Below are 22,095 nucleotides of genomic sequence, written 5' to 3' on the forward strand. Positions count from 1 at the left end.
TTGCTGTGCCCAACTCACAGTTTCCTTGGGAGGTCAAGATGGGATAATAGATGTGAGAGTACTTTGAAAAAAGATTGAAGTGCTATAAAAATGTAAGATTTATATGGTTGTCAGTTTTTTCCCCAAAGATGGCCCTAAAGATAGTGATTATCAACTATAAAGACCTACGTGGAACCAGCATCCCTTTCCACTGAGCTCACAAAGAAAGCATCCTTTGATAAGTGCTCACAGCCACTATCTAAAGGTCTGAGGCTGTTTGCAACTCTCACTTTTGCACAGCTAGCCTTGCACAGGACCTATAATAGATGCAGTTTCCACAGTCTTGCAAATCCTACCTAATATTGCTAAATCACACAGCCAGCCAACATAAAACTCAAGAGTTAAGCATGCTGCTGTAGAGATTAAAAAGTAAGTTTAATGTTATAAGGTTTCCATTTAGTTGTCAATCCTACTTGTTAAAGAGAATGGGGAAGGCAGAGGAGAGGTGGAGAGACATCTGTGCTAGCAGGCAATGCTGCAGGATCAGAAAAGCCTAATTCCCCTGGCAGATGGGGAAAGATTATCCAAGAGCTGAGTCAAAACCAACAGCAGAATTCAGTGACCACCTTGGGGTCTACTTCAGGTCCTGAATATGCCTATCTCTATGGGATGTCATGTCTGGTCTCCAAGAAATGAAGCAACACTCTCCATCTTCCACTCTCTGACTGCCCTTGAGGTAGCACCGGCCCCGGGGGGAGCAGCGATACCTCTTTGTGGTGACTAACGTCCAACAGGGGGACTTTCTTTAATCACAGATGACAGACGTGAAGAGCGGTTTTATAATATGCTTTCTACTCGCTTTCGCTTGACATTTTCCTTGAGTAAAAATGCAAGAAATATAATTCTTTGTCAAGGAAACAGCATACATAATGTTGAGGGCTTTTTTTTTTCTACTAAGCAAGTTGAACTCAGAGCAAGAACAAAAAGATAGGCAAACTCCTACCTAGGAATTAAGCCAGGTGTCGGGTAGCTCGTGCAGGCATCAGAGACAGCCTGCGAAAGATCAGTTACCTTGCTCTCGCCTCTAAGCCTTCTCTGGCTCCTTCTACTCCAGATGCTATTAGGGAGAAGGTGCTAATTACATTCTTGATCCTCTTGCAACTCCTCAGAGATACTCTCCGCCAACCTCCTTCACCTGCAGATCGTCTTACTTCAAAACTGCCTTCCTGAAAACAAAAGTACAGACACCCAAAGCCAGACGTTCCTTCATGTTACACCACCCCCAACAGAACTTAAACCCTTTCGCAAGTAAAACTCTAAAACTACAGAACAACATAGAATTTTGAAACAAAGAGATAAGAGATTCTTTGCAGGTTTCTATTGATCGTCTCATCCACTGAGAAGTCACTTCCCTTGTAGTCAAACGTTCTGGTAAAAACCTAACCGTGAGGAGAAAGGGGCACAAAAGCCAAAATGGGTACCACATCCTTGGCTCTTTTTAAAATGAGAAATATCCACTACAAAGTAAAATTTTTCATGTCCCAGTGCACAAACCCTAAGCTTCTAGCATGGGAGGCAACAAGGTTTGGTGAAAAGGGGCATAACCATCCAGTCATTCAGTCCTATATTAAAATCCCATTTAAAAAAAAAAAAAGCTGCTGTGAACTTGGCCAAGTTATTTAACCTCTCAGAGTCGCTCTTTCCCATAACTATGGAAAAAAATAAAAATGCTATCACATAGCATTACTATAAACATGACTTGATATAGAACATACAGGTCCGTAATATAAAACATGTTGTAGCTCAGTCTCCTCCCCCACTGCCCCTACTGAGACTGGATTTTTCAATATCGAGAAGTCCAGCAACCTCTTATCTCTGTGAATTTCCTATGAACATAAAATAAGAAATCTCAGCTAGGGGTGTGTGCTTATAATTGGGACTAGGGGTCCAGAACTGAGAGAGGAGGGTACTTAGAAATCCATCCATCAACAATCCCTACCATTTCCTCTGTGGAAGCCACACCTACCAATAAATCAGCAAATGGTAGTGCATTTTTAATAATTACAAGGAAATTTTTACCAGCTTTTGTTATAATAACGTACAAACAAAACAGTGTTTTTTTCTCCTGCTCTCAAAGATGGGCTGTTGACAATTACAGTTTTAGAAGCATAAGGAACAAAAACTGCCCCAAAACTCAAGATGAAGACTAAAATTAGATTTCTTTTTAAAACACCTCCCCTAATGGTATGCCAGTAATGTTATTGTGGCGGCTCTAACCGTGGGTGATTTCTTATACCCACAGTGAGTGCAATAAAAAGACACAATAGACATAAGAATAGCTTAAAAGTTAACTGTAAGATTATTTTTCAAGTAGCTTCTCAAGTATAATACCTGAGCTTCTAGAAGAGGTAATCGCTGAAAACATTTAAAAGGTGGAAATTCTATGCAAGGACCCAGGAGATTAACACAATTGAACATAATAGCTCCTTCCAAACCATTTCCTAGGGACTGGATCACAAATAGTCTTAAGACGGCTTTCCAAATATATTTTATTTATTCAATGAAGAAAGGGCTATTTGAAGTTCTTATATTCCTTTCACATAGAGCCGCTTCACTGAGCTTTAAGAGAAGCATTCGTCTGTAGGCGCAAAATGAGTAATTCCTCAGCTTCTAGAAAAGGTAATCATTGCAAACATCTGAAATGTTAAAATTTTATGCAAAATGTCTTTTGTAAAATGCAGACAAAAGCCATGAAATAAATATCATTTTAAACTGGTCTCAGCATTTACGTTTAAAAATTAATACTCACATGCTTTTGAATGCATAGAGCATCTCCGGATGGCAACAGTGGCTGTCTCTAAGGAGATAAGGTGGGAGGAGGGAGTTTTACTGTTCCCACTGCATCCCTCGTGTGCTTTATATTTTGTACTATGTTCATGTATTAATATCAGTCTAGCTTGATCTAACTACTTAACCTCATTAAACATGGTCTCTTCAATAGGTAATTTAACTCATCTACCCTAGTTGAGGTATATCATCTTTCTCTGCAATCAGTACCAGAGACCAACCTTCTCCCTACTCTGGACTTCGGGTATTCTGTACAGCAGAGAAGTTCCCTGCCTTCTTTCCAAACTGAGCATTAGTTGTGCTGATTGGTGTGCTGGCACTAAAGGATACAATGAAAGTAAGATGCTGTCTCCTGGCTAACCCCACAGGATGGCTGGCACTCTGTCCCCAAGCTCCAACCTTACCCAACCTTCCTCCAGCCCCAGAGTAGCCACTGGTCCTCAGATGAATCATTCAGGTTGTTTCCTTGTTGCTCTGGCACTGCACCTTTATGATTAAATGGCTTTTTCAAAGAGGCTATGTACTCTCTTCCTTAGTAACCCTGAGATACAATGGCCAAGAGAGAGAGAGTTAAAACCCTTCTTCCTCTGAGCTCTGGAATACCAATAGAGTCCAATCTTCTTCTGGAACACACTAGTTGTGTGACCTTAGCAAGTTATTAACCTCTCTGGGCCTCAGTTTCTTCATTCTCTGTCCATCCTCATAGGGATGGAATAGAGATTAAATGAGATCAGTTGTTAAAATGCCAAGGTAATACCCAAAACATAGTAGGTGTGCAATAAATGCTATATGACATCATTTCCCTCCCCCTTCTTCTCCTCCCCCTCCTCATCAGTATTAACTGATTCTCACTCTCAAAGAATGATGCTTTCAGATTTCCCAGGGCTGCACACATTTCCAACTCTGTCTCAGGAACCACTTCCAAGCAGTTTGGAATAGTGGGTAGGGTGGGCTTTAGAGTCAAAGAGGATTTGTCTTGAGCAAGATCATGTCCATCAGTTTCTTCAACTATGCAGTGAAAATAATTATACCTTCCTCTCCAGATCTGGGTGAAGATTACAGATTAGGTATAAAAGACTCCTGGTACATAAGAAGTGCTCTCTACATATTGGCTGTTTTCACTTTACTCCAAGTGGGCTTATCTATTCGCTGGCCCCGACATGCCTTTCCCTCTTCTTCCTCCACGTCTCTGTTCAGCCTGGTTGGCCCTGCCCTGCCCTCTCCTGCCATCTCCACCTCTGGAAATCCCCATGCATTTTCTAGTCTCAGTTCCATCTGAGGGCTTTTGAGAAGCTTTCTTTGACTACAGTGGCTTTCCCACCCCTGAGCTCATAAAGTATTTATCTTTTAAGGGAAAATAAGAGGTAGAAACCTCCAGAGTCCCCAAGTCTTTCCCCTGTGGCCACTGTTAGACCCACTAGGAACTAAGAAGTCAAGCAATAATGTGCAGAAAGAACTCCGGTCACATGTGGCCCAAGAGCAGTTTCCCAGTGGACTGTCCCCGAGCTCCCTGGACTATGATCTCCATGTCATCCAGGAGGGGTCACTTGCCCTTCCAAAAGTCAACTCCCTGGTGCCTTACTCAGGAGTGAGTGTCTCATAACAGAAAATGGTCAATTGGTTCATTGATAAATTAAGGCACACTGGTGCTTCTGGCACGTGGACAGAATATATCAGCTGATGTCCACATGAGCAGCTGCTGTTCCCATCTCCCCATGGGCCTGCCTCCAGCTGCTCCTGCACTAGTCAGTGCAAATTAGATTGAGCCATTCCTCTCTTAAACGCTGGGCAGTTGTGAGTGGAGCTGCCAAGGACACGGCCAACTCCTTAGCACGTCATCCAGTCTGGCCCTCACTCCCTTTCTGGGCTCTTCTTTTGTGGCAGTCACCTCACATCTCTTGTTGTTAGTCAAGCCCACCATAATTAATCTTCCCTACCTCCTCCTCACCCCTCTACTTGGAATGTCCTTTTTTAACCTCTTTACCTAATGCATCATACTCATACTTTAAAGCCCAGCTCAGATGTTGCCCTCCACGAAGAACCCTGACAACCTGTCACAGTTTATTCTCCGCCTCTCCCATCAGCCCTCTGTTGTCGAGCTGTCCGTGGTACTGGCAGGAAGCCTACTCCATGGAGCCACCCGAGTGCCCACTCACACGATACTGCCATTATGCCGGCTGATCTCTCTCCCACAAGACCATAAGCATTAGGAGGTCAAGGACGATTTTATAACCCTTTATCTGTCCGGCCAGGTGTCTGATAACCAACACATTTTATTTAATGAATTGATGAAAGAAAACAGAAATAAAGAAATGAATGAAGCTCTTTCTTACAAAAGACATCATCCTTCCCAGGTTTCCCATCCAAAATGCCTGGAAGCTACTCTTGGTAGGTATGAGTTGGTGAGGACCTAGACAGGGCCCCAGAGACATGTTTGCAAAAGGTGCATACTCACGGAGGTAGGAGAGGGAAATACTTGTGTCCAAAATAACAGCTCCCCTAGGAAACAGAAGTCAAGGAGGTCTTTCATTTCTGTATTTCTTGTTTTCACCCTCCTGTTCTCCCAGATAGATCTCATTTCTAATGAAATTTGTTAGGTGATAGTCTACAAATGTCCTCATTATTTTTTTAATTTATTTTTATTTTTTTTTATGTTTATTTATTTTTGAGACAGAGAGAGACAGAGCATGAATGGGGGAGGGGCAGAGAGAGAGGGAGACACAGAATCGGAAGCAGGCTCCAGGCTCCGAGCCATCAGCCCAGAGCCTGACGCGAGGCTCGAACTCACGAACGGTGAGATCGCGACCTGAGCTGAAGTCGGACGCTCAACCGACTGGGCCACCCAGGCGCCCCTTTTTTTAATTTATTAAGTAGCTATCATCCCAGGCTTGAAAAAAATCCCATATCTAGTACTGTAGTCACTCTGTGAAGCACCATCCCCAGAAATTTTCCCGCTGGTAATTGTCATTTCCACCTCTAGGCCTGGCACAGGATTCCCGCCTGCTGGTTTCTTTTCTGGCTAAGTTGGTTCCTTTACATCATATGACTTTCAGTGACCCATATGCAATCTGGGGATCATCCTCCTAGGACTTCCTTCAGAAAGTTCACAAAGGTATGCTAAACATAAGCAATATATCAATTTTTAAATCCAGGTGGAATGAGTCTGTATCATATGTCCCAGGAAAGCCTCTTATGTTCTCTTATAAAGAAAACCAAAGAGCTTCTTGATCCTTGCCATTTTCTGTAGGAAAATGCCTCACCAAGTACATCCCTTCCCATGCACTCTGTAGTGGGTCATTTATGGGGCCAGAGAAAGACACTGAAAACTTGTCCAAGCTGTTCAGCTCATATTTATTGACAGCTTAACAAAGACCCAGAGCTCTGCCAAGGCCTTTACATGTCTTGTGTAATCATCCCCCAATTCCTGGTTCTGCAGGTGAGGATCCTGGGACACAGAGAGGCTGATAATTTACCCAAGGTCACAGAGCTGTGGGTGCCAGAGTAAGCTTTTGAAGTCAGGTCTGCTGGCTTCAGAGCCTGAAAGTGTAACCATTACTCTGAGCTCTGTAGCATGTTCCCCTGACTCCGTGTTCAAGAAGAGTTTTTCCAACATGTGTAATTCCTAGATAGCTCTCTAAGACACGATCTTACTCCTTTTGACATTTTACGCTATATTCACATGGTCTTCTCTTTAAAAGAAACTATAGTAATTATTCAAAAAATATCATTCCAGTATTCATCATATAGATGTGCAGGCCTTTCTCACATTTTTTAAATAATGTAAGCCCCATGAGAAAAAGAAGATTATTTGTGTCTTCTTGGCCCACATTTTTAGATTTTGGTATAAAATGTCTTCAGTGGGTACAAACTGAACAACTCCCCTTGTCATTCACTGGAAACAGACACTTGCATTCTGCGTGCCTCTGTCCACAACCAGACAGAGATGTTTTTCCAAGGGACCTCACTCAGTTCTCAAACATTTATTAAGCATACCCTCTACATGGGACAATTGCCAGACAGTATGTGCAAACAGCAGGGAAGAAGACATGGCCCCTGGCTCTGCAGGAGTTAACAGTCCAGGGGTTCACCCCTGTAAGGAATGTGAGGTCCACAGACAGACGTATCATCAGGCCCACCGAAGTCCATAAGGCAAGAAGTTCAGGAGAGAAAGAAATCATAAAAACTTCGGAAAGTGTCAATTTGCTTTATTGGAAAAGGTTCTCGGAGGACAATTTCTCACCTCCAGCTTCTTTCATTAGTGCTCATTGGCCAGTCCAATAAGCTGGGAGGACCAGTCCAAGGGTGAGACTAGGGTGGAAGAAGCCACAAGTTGATTGCAAAGAACAGAGCTAAAGAAATAGGCGGGTTGCCGCTGAGTGTCCAGCAGCCTCACTGAAAATGGATTAATTTTTATGTCCAATGAATGTTATAACGGGCAACATATGAATATTCTAAAATAAATGGAAGGTCATGCAATATAAAACGTTAGGCAGTGAGCTTTCCTTCCACCCTCAGAGGCAGCCACTCTTACCTGGTTCTTGGACTCCTTCAAAGGTGAGTTCCATGTATTTATAAAGTAGTTTGTAAATGCTTCTGGACCAAGCAGGACTAAGTTAGGTGGCCCATCCCCAAGACCTGGCCCCAGGGATGGATCAGGAAAGTGGGCAATGAAGAGTTAAATCAGGCGGAATTGCTCCTGGGGGAACACAGCCTAGCTGACCACCTGCCATGTGCTGAGACACTGACAGGGAGGGAGAAACCAGCCCCCCCCCCCCCAGCTCACCTCACCGCTGTGCTAGGCACTGCCCACCTTTCAGAGAGAAGCAATGTATGCGGTGGGCAAAGGAAGCGGATAGGGGAGAGGTTCTGGAAATTTCTAGGGAGGTTTTAAGCACTCACAAGCCAAACTGGGCCAGCTGCTCTCAGGGCTTCTTTGCGGGGGCGCTGGGGTGCTAGGACGCATGCTACCCCGTGGGGCTCAGGGTGGTGCCTCAGTGGTGAGGAGAGCTTTTAAATGTCTATCTTCCTAAAACTACTCTCCCTGCATCTAGGAGAAGCACGCAGTTGGTGTGTAACCTCCAAGGCAGCAAATCCAGTTGGTTATCACCCTATCCTGCATCATATTTGTAAAGTAATGAACGGTCCGTTTAACCAAGTTTGGGCTTCTGTGTCGCCCCAGCCACCTCCCCGCGCGAACCCTCAGCCGGGAAGGCCACTGACGTGGGCGGCAGCCTTCCAGCCTCAATTCCCCTCCCTCTGCCACCCCTCTTTCCCCCTCCCCTCTCCGGCCCCTCCCCCCGCTTATTTGGGAGATTAGAGTTCATTAATTAAATCCTGTGCTTAGATCGAACTGTAACGTTATTCCAATCACATTTATCTTACAGGCGGCGGAGGAGATGGCAGCCTAGCTGGAAACGCGCGGGGGAGCCTCAGCCGGCGGCCGGGGACGCACAGCGCGGCGCGTTCCATCGCCACGCCGCCGCGCAGGCCCTCCATCTTCCTGCCCAGCCTCCTGGCCCCGCTCGGCCCTGCCTTGGGGGTCGGCTTCTCTCTGGGGCTCCTGCCCTTCCCCACCTCCCGGGCCTCCGCGGCTCCCCTGCCCGGTCCCCCTCCCCCGCCACACACGCTGACACGCGCGGGCGAACACACACACACTCACACACTGACACGCCAGCGAGCTGCTGGCCGCTCAATGGACCGATTTCCCTGCTTCCCTTGATCCCAGCCCAGCCCGGGATGAGAAATTGCAAAATGGCCCGGGTCGCCAGTGTGCTGGGACTGGTCATGCTCAGCGTCGCCCTGCTGATTTTATCGCTCATCAGCTACGTGTCCCTGAAAAAGGAGAACATCTTCACCACTCCCAAGTACGCCAACCCGGGGGCGCCCCGAATGTACATGTTCCACGCGGGATTCCGGTGAGTGCGGGCCTCTCTCTATTTGAGCGCCCTCGGGTATCTGGTTTATTGGGGGGGGGGGGGGGAGATGACAGGGGGGTGTTTTGGCTTCTCCGAGACACTTTGGGCAAGATGACTGCGTGGTCCTTCCACTCCTCTTTCTGATTCTCCCTTCCCCCTTCCTTTATTTATTTGAACCCGAAGCCCCTAAAAGCCGTTGTCCTAATCAATGTGATTGCATTTCTCGTATTCTTCCTCTGCATCCCTTCCCCCATTTCAAAAATGGGGGGAGGGTTTAAGGAGAATGATGATGGAGGGAGAGGCAATGAGTGTGTGTGGGAGGGGGCGGTGAACCGGGAGATGGATGTGCGTGAGGTGAGCGCCTTCCCGGTGCGGCGTCCGCAGACTCCGCGGCCGGGCTCCGGGCGGTCCAGGGCGATTTAATGGCGCAGGCGCCGGACTCCCCGAGCGCTGTGCTCACTCCTCTCCGTCACGCCCCACCCCATCAAATGATGCGCGGGTCTGTTCTGAAGCCCCTGGGGTATTTTACCTCGATCCTTTCCCTACTGCTGCCACCACCGCCCCCCGCCCCCCTTTCCGGGATTTCTGCAATTCCTCCGCCCTCTGCGGGAAGCGAGCCTCCTAAGGGCCGCCTACCCTCGCCCCTGGTCCAAGTCGCCGCCGGGCGAGAGGGCTGGACAGGGAAGGGGCCAGGCGCAGCTTGGCGCAGCTCCTCGGGAACCCCTGCCTCTACCTGTGACCCTCAGGGGCTCTTCCAGGAGGACCTCCCGAGGGCCAGGTGGCAAATACAAACTGCAAGCTGTGGTCCAAGCGGGCCAGAGGTGCGGAACCTAGAGAAGCCCCACCTGGGCAGAAGAGTGGAGCTGCCCTGCGGCCTCCGGGGTCCCCAGTTAGGGGACAGGGAGTGAAATCAGACTCGGCTCGGGAAGTAAGAGGTTAAGGCAGGAGCCACCCCCAGTCTTCCCCTGGGACTCCGGTTTCCTCTGCCCTTTCTCCAAAAATCAATTCACCCGGACAGCCGGGGCGTCGCGGGTCGGAATAGCGGAGGCGCGGCCGCTGTCCGCGGTGCTGACTCCTTGGTCCTCACGGCGCGTCTGGCTCCAGCAGAGCGCCGGGCTCCCGCCCTGCTCTCCGCGAGACGGCCATTTTATGGTCTCTCCCGCACCCGGAGGGATGGACAATGGAGGCGGATTTCCCTACTTTTCCTTCTTCCCCCCGGGTGTGTGTGGGAGCAGGGAGTGGGCCAAATGAGAGGGGCTCTGGGGCGGGATGGAGCCAGTGCGTGTGCCAGGTGCACCCCTCACCCCACACGCGCGCGCCGCCCCCAGCCGCCTGGACTTTAATGGCTACGTTGGCTTCCCCCAGCTGAGGCCAGCACGTTTGTCTGTGTACTCATGCTCCTCTCCAGGTCACAATTTGCGCTGAAGTTTCTAGATCCGTCATTTGTGCCCATTACGAATTCTCTGACCCACGAACTCCAAGAGAAACCTTCTAAGTGGACATTTAATCGGACAGCGTTTTTACATCAAAGGTAGGATAGGGGGAAAAGATCCGAAAGGTGTTTTTGAATTCTGGAGTTCAAACAAAACAAAACAAAACAAAACAAAACAAAACAAAACAAAATACTCCAAAACAACAAAAATCTGTCCCCCACCGGAGGTGTTATTTGCATTGTCTTCTAGGCCTGACTGCACAAAGGCTGATTGGTAACTCTTTTTTATGTATGTAGTGCCCTCTCATAAAAAAAAGAAAACATCAAGAAGACCAATTTGAATGGGAGGGAAAAAGATATTTCCAATATGCTCCCTAACTTGGGCTTAATTGAGCACAATGATTTATAGTTAACATGCATGGGTAACACTGCCAAAGCCATCTACTAAAAAAAAACAAAAACAAAAAAAAAACAAAAACAATTGCATAAAGACCATCTAATAATGTATTTTCATTCTCCCACTGAGAAAAATGTTTAAAAATGAAATAAAATAGAATTGTCTCACACTGAAACACACAGAAAATACCATAATCTGCCCTTATCAATTACTAGTCAAAATCTTGGCCCAAATATATGCAGGTATTTAAGTATGGTTTTGTTCTGGTTTTGCCTATTTGTTTTCATTAAACCTTTACAGCCCTTAATACATTGTAAAAGCTACCCAACATCATTTTTACAGGTTGTTGTCTTGTAACAGCCTGGTTTATACATGAGGGAGTTTGTGTGTGTGTGTGTGTGTGTGTGTGTGTGTGTGTGTGTGTGCGTGAGGTGGGGAAGAAGGATGAGATTTATTCAAATTTATTATCCTGAGTGATTCTGGTCTACTCTTAGCAACCCCAGTTAAGTCATTACTCCTTCCTTTTTGGTGGGATTATTATGCTACTAAATGGAATGTGAGCCATCTAGTGTATTCATTAGGGGTGTGAATATTTATTTTACAAATGATCATTTTACCACTCATTTAGGGAGCTGTGTTTTGTCATAGCATTTCTAGTTACTGCACCCTTTTTTATTTTGAGTGACAGAATTAAAACCAATTCAGTAGATATCTATGGTGTCATGAAAAGCTGATATAGTCATGTGATTATGAATAAAAATTTTAAAACACTGTTCAATTAGAAATTAGTTCAATGGCAATAATTGATAAATTCTAAACCACAGAAGTACCTTAAAAAAAAACTATTGGGTTTTTAGTCCAATATTAATTTTATAGACAAACCAGAAAACTTTCATGGTAGAACACATTATACCTTTCCCAAGACATATTTCTAACATAGTAAAAATTAACTTCCCACACTGGGCCATGTGACCCAAATGACCAGTCAGAACAATATTTCCTTCTCAAAACTTCCCTCCTTTCAATCCACTTATTAGGTAAACTTTAATTAATTTTCCCAGTATCATTTTAAATTTACTTTACCTTTATAACAGGTAAAGACTAGCTTGTAAAGAACAGTATGGGTAACTCTGGAAATTTTAGATTAAAGCGTTCAGTTTATGTTGCTTTATATTTTGACAAGTGAAGTGTTTTTTTTTTTTAAATAAAATTCCAGTTAAAGTGATGATATGCAAAGCATTTAGTTTCAATCCTATTTTTTTAGGCAAAAGACATAGGAAATTTACAATGTGATTTCTTAGAATTAGAGAATCTAGTAGCAAAGTAACATGTTACTGGTCTCTCATAAATATTTTAAATAGCTGAAACTCTAAGAGGAAATACTTCATTTTACTTAAAGCTCAACATGAGAGCAACCTGAAATTAATGCTAAGTATCACCCTTGCCTTGTTTATCCTCTGAATTCTTAGAATGTGCACACATTTTCAGGATTCACGATAGCCTGTTTTTCTAAGGATTAAGTTCCTCCAACTAAATTGTGTTTCTATATAATCAAGTATAAAAATATTCCTGTTTCATTATTCAAAGGACCTTAATGAGATTATCATCTCATTTCTATTAAATACGCAACTACATTCACTATTGTTACCATTTCCATATTTCAATAATAGATAGTATTATACTGACTCGTATCTATTTGGCTCTTATTTGGATACCAGTGACATTTGATATTCCTTGAATGCTGCAGTCCAATAGCAAACAAACAGTACCTGGTTACAAACTCTAAGTCACCAATGTTTGTGAATTAATGTGAGCTCTTTGGAGCCTGTGTAAATTGTCTCCCTGTATTTTCTGACATAGTTTGACCTCCTATGATCATGCCTCCTCCTTGACCAAATACACTTCTCACATAGAGCAGAAAACCAAAGAATGCCAGCTAAAACTGTAAGTGACAACATTTATAAGCCTTGAAGGATTACATCCAGAACTTGATTGAGAAATTAACACCTCTGTAGATTCTCAAGTAGTCTTTCCCACAATGACCGCAATTATTATGAATGTATAATCTTTCTTAGATACAATGGGCCTACAATTCTTGTCTGAATGAAATGGCAGCATAAGACATAAGATGGAAAATCAATTCTTTTGAATGGGATGCATTTAATGAATTTCTTTTCATTTTAGGCAAGAAATTCTTCAGCATGTCGATGTAATAAAAAATTTTTCTTTGACCAAGAATAGTGTTCGGATCGGACAACTGATGCACTATGATTATTCCAGCCATAAATATGTTTTCTCTATTAGCAATAACTTCCGATCACTGCTTCCAGATGTGTCACCCATTGTGAATAAGCATTTTAATATTTGTGCTGTGGTTGGAAATAGTGGGATCCTGACAGGGAGCCGGTGTGGACAAGAAATAGATAAGTCAGATTTTGTTTTCCGTTGCAATTTTGCCCCTACGGAGGCTTTCCAAAGAGATGTTGGAAGGAAAACCAACCTTACCACCTTCAACCCCAGCATTCTGGAAAAATATTACAACAATCTTTTGACCATTCAGGACCGTAACAACTTTTTCCTGAGTTTAAAAAAGCTCGATGGGGCCATTCTTTGGATCCCTGCATTTTTCTTCCACACTTCAGCAACTGTTACCAGGACATTAGTTGACTTTTTTGTTGAACACAGAGGTCAGTTAAAGGTCCAATTGGCTTGGCCTGGAAATATAATGCAACATGTCAACAGGTGTGTATATTTTATTGCCTTTAAGTCTTACCCCACCAGATGGCAAATCAATATTGTAATCTCTTGGGGGTGGGAGGTATCTGGTTAGTTACTTGTTGTGGTTAGCTTAGAACTTTGAGGCAAACTCTTATGTTTTTGTAATGAGAGAATGAATCATTCTCAGTAATAAGTTCAATCTCCTACTCTCCTACTTCCAGCTGGTAACAAAGTGCTATATGGGGGAGGGGGGGGACTGGTGTTTCGTGAGTCTGCCCTCTCTAATCCCTGTCCCCTCCCCTGGTGGTAAGCCTAACAGGCAGTCATGGAAATCATCAAAAATCAAGAATTGTCTTTAATGGAGAGCTATGTCCCAATCATGCCAATGGCTGAATTAGACAAACCAAGTCAAGATGCAATTGACTTAAAATGTTCCTTTTGATTTTATATTTGGGTGTTTTGTCAATGTCCAAGATTAGAAAACCACTTAAGGAAAGCATAAATTGCATAACTGGCCTTTAAAATTTGGGATTTCAGTGCCAAAACATGTGAAAGATATTTTATGAGCTTGCTGTTATCCCTCATAATTTGATAGAGAGATTGATCAGAAATGCAATATTTTTGTCTAGTCTGTTGAGTCTTAATGCTGGCTGTACATTAGAATCACCTGGAGAACTTTTAAAACTACTGTTGCCTGGGCTCTACTTCAAGGGATTCTAATGTAATTTATCTGGCAGGGGGAGGGGAAGGGCCCGGTACCTGTTTTTCTTAATAACTCCTAGATGATTCTAATATGCAGTCAAAATTGGGAGCCACTAGTCCAGGGCATTTTATAAAGCAAAATCAGTTGTAGGATTTTTTTTAAATCATCTGAGGAAACTGCCTTAACTCTAATTTCCCCTGAGCAAGTAGCCTCCATGTCCTAACATACTGTCCGGATAGTCCCACAAGTTAAACCAGGTTCTGGGAGGACAGGTAACCAGAGAATTCTAAAGATGTTTATCCCATAGTATATTATTCCCATCCTGTAGTCCTCTGAAGTCTACCAAACTTAATGTCTGTTTAGGTTACCTCTGATAGAAGGAGGAATCATCATCTAATAAAGTAGTATATATCTAACAGGTAGGGTGACACCATAATATATAGTCCAAACTGGAGCTCTGTCTTTAAGAGAAAGAGGGTACTATTAATAACAACAGGATAACAAACAAAAATTGAGACTATCCCAGCTTCCCAAGATGTATGGTCATCTTTTCGAGAGGTTAGGTAGCCCAACTCTTGTTTAAAGATGAGTCAACTGAGGTACAAAGAAAAGGAATTATTTACCACCCAATGTCACTGCCCCAAATGGGCAAAATCAGAATTAGAAGCCATGCCTCCCACCAACCTGTCCTCCTGTGGCCTTTTGACCTCATCATTTTGCTCCTGCCTTACTTGACTTAAGTTCAGCCATACCAAAGGAATTGTCAGAAGTCATTCTAACTCTTTAGTAAGAAAACCAAGACTAAACTGTTACATTTCAACTGGAATGGGGAAAGGTCTGTGAAGCTTTCAAGTAATAAAGAAGGAACTATACGTGCTTAGAAGCTTCAGGAAATTGGCCTGTGTGGCCTACCCTGCCCCTAGCTTTTCAGAAAGGCCACGGAGTTAGCCATAATGCTTCACAGCCACTCAGGCTTGAACCAAACACATTGGTTCAATGAAAACTCAAGGGAAATACAGTCCGTAGAAACCTGATTCATAAACAGTTTAATTTTGCCTACACAGCAAATGATACACACACACACACACACACACACACACACACACACACTCCCTAGCAGTCTCGAATATTTGGTAGTATAGGTAGGAAGGCTTCAAACTACTGTTTCAATATGGAAGGAAAAACAGCCATAATTTAGCTTTTTTTTAATTCAGAAAGTGTTTAAATGCTTTTCTTGGGTTCTGGCATGCTAAAGAAGGGAACCCCTAGGAGCCCTTAGGTAGAAAACAAAGGAACAGGGAATATGATTTTTTTTTTACAAGAAGCTACAGAAAAATAAGGCCCCACAATCTCTCCAGACCAAAGAAGAAGCATTTAACCAACCTCTAGATTTGGATAAGAAGGTGACACAGGAGCATAGTCATTCCCATTGCTGCCAGCCTTCTGCAGTGTCACCACTGAGTCAGGGCCACCACTCCTTAGCACAGCCAAGAGGCGGAGCTCGTGTCACGCGATGTATAACCTGTGCGGTCACACAGGAGCTGTGCTCAGGAGGGCTGGCACTGGGTTTAATGCCCTGCTATCGCCCTCTGGAAACTCAGTGATTTTTGAAAGAAGGGCCCGCATTTTCGTCCCATACTGGGTCTCACAAATTATGTAGCCGGTTCTGCCCAGAGGTGTTCTAAAAGATAGATTCAAAGCAAATACTACTTTAAAAAAGGCAAATCCATGTACCAATCCACCTCCTGGCCCAGTCATGTTGACCTATTTGCCTGAAACCAACACTGGCTTCTGAATCCACATGTACTTACTGTTCCACAGGTACTGGAAAAACAAACATTTGTCACCCAAACGGCTGAGCACAGGTATTCTCATGTACACCCTTGCGTCAGCGATGTGTGAAGAGATCCACTTGTATGGATTTTGGCCTTTTGGATTTGACCCCAACACAAGGGAAGATCTTCCATACCATTATTATGACAAAAAAGGGACCAAATTTACCACCAAGTGGCAGGAGTCACACCAGCTGCCTGCCGAGTTTCAGCTGCTGTACCGAATGCATGGGGAAGGGCTCACCAAGCTGACTCTGTCACACTGTGCCTAAGACTCTGAACAGAAAGTGCCAAATGGCCATTTGAAAAGTGCCCCAAATCAAACGGAATAGTCTTCAGAATAGAACCCTAGAGAATTCCTTATAAAGACTGTCTGCCGCTTAAAAGGAAAGATCTCTTCTCTCCCTCTTTTTGCACCTGCTCTCTTAAGAGTCTTGGCAAGACAAACGAATTGAAGCCACATGATGTAAACTTGATTGATAAAGGGAATGTCGCATTGGGAACCATGCTGCTAACAAAATAGTCGGAAGTATTTTAGTGTTTGTATTTTGATAATAAACTGCCTCCCATTTTTTTATGAGGACGGGAGCTGTCATTGCTGCAGCTTTGAGATACAGTCCTCATTGTCACAGGCCTCTGGCCAATTTGGGCAGGATTTCAGTTTTGCCTGGGTGGGATCAGACTCTTCAAAACGGAAACAAAAAAACCATTTGCGTATCTCATCTCTCACTCTCTCTATTTCTCGCTGTTGTTCTCAATCTCTTCCCTACAATCCCTCGCCCCACCACTGTGGAGTTTAATAATTTGCTAGGAATCATATTAAATTAGCTTTGCTTGTATGTGTTGCATCTGTACTTGCTTGATGTGTTCAAGGCTCTGGGTAACTTTGCTGTTTCGTGACAAGCTGACCAAATGATGATGGATCCCCTTATGACTACTTTTATAAGAAATGCCTCTTACAAAGTTCTCACTAGTCCATGCCGTCATTCGACAGCAGAGTGGTCCCTCTGTGCTGAGTGGCATCTTTCACTATCACAAAGAAAATGAATGTCATGGGTGGCACTGCATCTCTTGACACGAATGCTATTGTGGCAGATCATTCTATCGCCACATCTGTGAGGGCATGCCAGCCTGAGTTTAGTGCGTCCCACAATCCCAACCCAAGAGCTGGGTTGGGCATTCTCTCAGAATATAGAGGCAATGAGTCAGCTTAAGATCCTGGGACACAGAGAGGAAAAGGAAGAAAAATACTTAGAAGTTGTTATGGAATCCCCATATACCCTAGAGCGTTGTAACCATGGTGCCCATTCAGAGACACCTGGTCTTTGAAAGCCAGCAGAGTTGCAGCAAAGTAGAAGACTAGAGGTTGATCAGGACAGGCCCCTGTGGGAACAGTGCTGAGGTGAGGTCATCTTCAGTGTCACTGTGTCCACCAGCACCGCTCAGAACCATTTGTTCTCTTCAAGATAATTGTAGACACCGGATAGTCCCTTTTCCCACTGAAATCAGATCTGTGTATCTAAAAATTAAGGGTTTCATAAGGAAAAGCCATTGGGTAATGGCAAGATTTGATACAAAATAACCCTTGGAATTTAAGCTGTGTAGATCTGCCATGAAGGAATTAGTTGGCCGTTCTGTCTTTTTTTTATTATCATTATTTCAGCCTTAGAAGTAGAAATCACATCACTCCCACCCCGGGCTTTTCACTGAGCAGCACTTTGTTCTTCCAATTCGGCCCAAAGTCTGGCCAAGTTGATGTTAAATTTTAATAAGAGTTTCTTTCTTCTTTCCAAATGCCAGTCAAGCACATTTGTAATACATTTGGGTGGGGTAGCTTGTTCTTTTCCAGAAGTCTCATCCTACACTGCTTGTAATGTTACAAATGCCGTTTAGAATAATTGCCATAGTTCAGTGATCGGCTCACTGTCCCTCTTTGGGAAGGTATAATCAGGCCCCCCATTAAGCCGCATACAATAAGAAAAGACGTTGTTTCTTATGCTCATGTGCCTCCTGGTCCTAAAGGGGAGATGTCTGGTTCTAATTGTTTTCAGAAAGCTAATCAGAGCAGCTAACATATATCCAGATACTAACTGGTGAAAGAAAAACCATACAGGCTTGGAGTTGCTGCTAACTGTGGCACATCTTACAAAGTTGTACGAATGGCAATCATCCAAAGAGATGGGAAGAAACAGGAATAGATGTTTCAAAATGGGAAACACTGACACAGCTCAATACTTGAAAGACATTAGAGGAGGAGGTAGTGAAAAAAAAAAAACATGTTTTAAATTCACTGGTATAACCTGGTGGGCATCAACACCACCCCATGCTTGTTCCCTGTCACTTTCAAGAGGACTGTGCCACAGCGCTCATGCCGTGCTCTGCGAGGATCACTGCGAGATTGACAACTGACAGGAGTGTCTAGTTGGCTCTTCCTAAGCACTTAGTTCATCTGGTTGCGGCTGAGTGATATTAATGCCAATATTACATGGGCCAGATCCTGACTCTGGAGTTTTAATCCCAATGTGCCCATTAGATTTCACTAAATATAAATATGTAGACATGTTGAACCAGGGAGGTTAAAAGAGCACAGGACCAGAATCCCTAAAACTGGTTAATTGTTCTATGGTGGACCTTTTAAAGTAGACCTCATCATAATGCTGTTTTAGGAGTGGGGGTTGTTTTGTCGTTTCAAGTTGAGGAAGACGTTTTACATCTCACACCACTCTCGGCTTCGTCTTAACCTCAGTGTGAAAGGACTTTACCATCCCCCAGTATCGTCTCATCTGTTGCTTTCACAAGAACTCAAAACGGGCTTCTTTCCTAGAATCAGAGGGCTCAGCAGCCAGGCCTATCCCATTTCCGGGCAGGACTTCCTGGAACTGATCCAAAAGGACCACCACCCTTCCCTTTTCTGAAGAAAATCTTAAGCCCTGCCATAGGGTTAACCACAATTCTCATAGCTTATAAATTCTTTCTGTACAGCCTATATGCCTCCTGTTGGAAAACTTGGACACAAAATTTGGGTAAAGCGTCTACCCCAGTTTTCGGCAGGTAGTAAACACTCACTAAATGGCAGCTTTTACTGTTACTTCTGTTGTTAGTTGTGCCCTTGACTTACAGTTGCAGCACAGAGAAATGCAGCCTCTAGCTGATCATACACGATCTCTTTTTGTTTTTGAGGACTGTTTCAAAGGTCAAACCTATGGAACCACTGTCGCGACCAAAAGACTCGGTGGGTCCCCTGAGTCCTGATTAGAAAGGCAGTGGTGTAAGTAGCCAGAACTCCCTGACCTGTGTGGTCAAGAGCAGTGAAATGGGCAGACAGGACTATTGAGTTCCCCCTCCTGATTCAACTCAGATACAAATCCCTGGCTTTTGCACTGCCCTTGCTTTGCTGGTTCTAGGTTAAGTGCATCCTTTTATCAGAACCTTTCATCTTTTAGGATACTCACAGCAGAATCCACCCTCAGCCATTGGAATGAATTTTACCGTAAAGCCCTCAAGGCTGTCTACACATGATACCAACACAAATGACCAATTCAGTCGCAGAGGGGAAAAAAAAACCCCACAAACATTTAGTGACCTGCTTAATGCCAGTCCCTCAGTTTTGCATTGGCTGTTCTGAGAGTCATGTGCAGGGATTGTAAACCAGGGGATTCAGGACTAAAATGTGGTACCAAGAGTTCCTCCCACACCCAGAAATCTTTCCCATATTTGATGATTAAAACATTTATGGCTCCTCTGCCCTTGCTTCTGGGTCTCAAGTGTCCTTGACCATTATAAAAGTGCTGTGTGTTTAGTAGTGTTGTGTGCCTAGCAGTGCTGTGACTGCTGTACCATGGTGTCAGGTGACCTTGGTGTCAGGCATGTGACCATGAGGCTGCCAGCCAGGATATGCAAGGTGAGAGGTCCCTCCAGCCTCCTTGTGTCTGGATCTCCAATTATCCACGAATATGAGTGCCATGACTAACCTGATTTGGTGGGACGCTAAGGAATGGAAGAGCATTTCTTCTGACTTTGGGCTAAGCAGTAATTTTTGGACACTCTCAAACAGCAAAGAAGGGTGGCCTGAGGCCAGAGGAAGCAGGGACAGAACTGTAGAAACATGGGACATTTGAAATGGAAGAACCTTTCAGTTTCTCTAGTCCTAATCCTTGATGCTACAAATGAGAAATGGAGAAGCAGAGAGGCTAAGGGATTTCCCAAGATTGCAAGGATAATGAGTAGAAAAAGTATGACTCCTCATCTCCTCCTTATCAGCATCTAATGAAGATGGGCACAAAAAGAAAGTGATTTTGGTCTGGGGTCCTCATGGCACAGAAAACAAGTAGTCTGTAAAGGAAGAAGATTTATCCCTCTCCCACAAAAAGTATTTATTTGTCAATACAAAACAATAAGGGAGATGGTTGCCTAGGCATACAACAGTTCGCGGGTAATATCCTACATTCTCCTTCCCCTAAAATAAGAGAAAACCAACTTGGTAAGTCATGATTCTGGTAAATCACAATTTAGTTACTGATAGTTCACAGTTGATAGCTGGAATTTTATCCAAGACTCTATTCACTTATAAAGCCTTGTTTTAGAAATATGTATGCACAATTTAAAAGCTGAATACTGAGAATAGTTATGTACTTCTTTTTAAAAATCTTTATCAATTTATTTAACCTAAAAAAATGGTTCACTCATTGTATTTCTCCATGTATATAGTTTCAGCTGGGGCCTGTTGAGATAAGGAATACCTTTTGTCAATTCATTCCACATCGTAAGTAATTTCAACAGCAGACTTTACATTATTGCATTTAGTTCAATATGCTAAGAAGACGTGTAAATAATAGTGAATAATTTGGGCCGAGTCTTCATGTGCAAAATGACAGACCAGTTTTCTATATAAATCTGCATCTCTAAATTGTTTTCCTCTAATGGTTTAAATGTACCAAGCAAAAGTATCTGTGTAGCCTCTACTTCTCCCTGAATACACAGAACTGTCCTTTTGCTTACAAAGAGAGTTGGGGCTGTGTATGTGGCTGAAAAACCCAGATGGAACATGACAAGTGCCAGAGACTTAGGTGGCCCTGGGCCACCTGACTGATGTGACTGGGCTCTGTGGCCCAATTTATCAAGGCCACAGTTGAATTGATGACAAGGACCAAAATGACTAAATATTGCTTTGCCACATAAGTATAACGTTTGAAATGGGAAACCTTTCAGAACGTCATTATTGTATTAGAGAGTATTTCTGAAAATTTGTTTTTATTGTGATTATTATTATTGAAGATATGTGTTTTAATAGATGTCTTATCCTCAATGAAGCCCGTTCTCCTGCTGTTAATTACAGCGGAATCATAGGGAAGAGCCTGTCGCAGAAAAGCTGACTCCAATCTAAGATGACAATGGGGTGATGGGGTTAGGACCTGGATTATGCTGCTGATCCACCAGCAAACAAAGCTGGATGATGTGAGGAGCTCTTTAAAACACTCTTCCTCCCCACACCAGACCTTTGACTCAGAATGTGCTGGGATAAGCTAAGCTTACAAAGATTCCCAGGTGATTCTGATGTTGCCAGCATTGGGAAACAAATAACATATAGCCAAGTCACATATACCATTTTGACCAAAGTAGCTGAACGCTTATCACTCCTCATGTAATTGGTATCCTATCTGTCCCTTAAAGTTATCATAATACCCGGCAATATAGACACAGTCTTAGTGACTCAACTATTCAAGTTGCGTTTTGGCTGAAGTGACCTGTCACTAATTTGTAAGCAAATAGCAACTGGTTAATTTAGTCAGAATGGATGCAAGCCTGAAGACAGAGCGAGGGACATAGCTTTAATATACTTTACCCCAAGGCCGGCTCTTTATATTTCACTTTTTATATTTCAAACTAAGAGGCAGATCTCAGGTCAATCATCTTTACAGATAGACAGACTGAGAAACAGAGAAGTTAAGTGGTTCATTCAGATTCTACTTGGATGTCATTCCCAGAGCCTAAAATATTCCTAAAGGGGTCTGATTTCTCAACCTACAGGTAATTCCCCAAATACAAAGATCCTCAGGTTAAAATGAAACCAATCAAAAAAGGAAATTCAATGGGGCGCCTGGGTGGCGCAGTCGGTTAAGCGTCCGACTTCAGCCAGGTCACGATCTCGCGGTCTGTGAGTTCAAGCCCCGCGTCAGGCTCTGGGCTGATGGCTCGGAGCCTGGAGCCTGTTTCCGATTCTGTGTCTCCCTCTCTCTCTGCCCCTCCCCCGTTCATGCTCTGTCTCTCTCTGT

The 22,095-nt window shown here is 43.8% G+C and overlaps 1 protein-coding gene across 1 annotated transcript in view; it reads left to right on the forward strand.

Moving 5' to 3' along the window:
- Positions 1-16,404, forward strand: part of ST8SIA3 (ST8 alpha-N-acetyl-neuraminide alpha-2,8-sialyltransferase 3) — a 79,558-nt gene extending 63,154 nt beyond the window's left edge. The window contains 7 exon segments of the mRNA XM_042909708.1: positions 1,181-1,287; positions 8,260-8,403; positions 8,406-8,444; positions 8,447-8,741; positions 10,150-10,272; positions 12,755-13,312; positions 15,813-16,404. Coding sequence (XP_042765642.1) covers positions 1,181-1,287; positions 8,260-8,403; positions 8,406-8,444; positions 8,447-8,741; positions 10,150-10,272; positions 12,755-13,312; positions 15,813-16,095 — 1,549 coding nt within the window. The 3' untranslated portion in view covers positions 16,096-16,404.
- Positions 16,405-22,095: the final 5,691 nt, after the last annotated feature.

The sequence above is a fragment of the Panthera leo genome, chromosome D3, assembly GCF_018350215.1.
Source record: "Panthera leo isolate Ple1 chromosome D3, P.leo_Ple1_pat1.1, whole genome shotgun sequence".
Taxonomy (NCBI): domain Eukaryota; kingdom Metazoa; phylum Chordata; class Mammalia; order Carnivora; family Felidae; genus Panthera; species Panthera leo.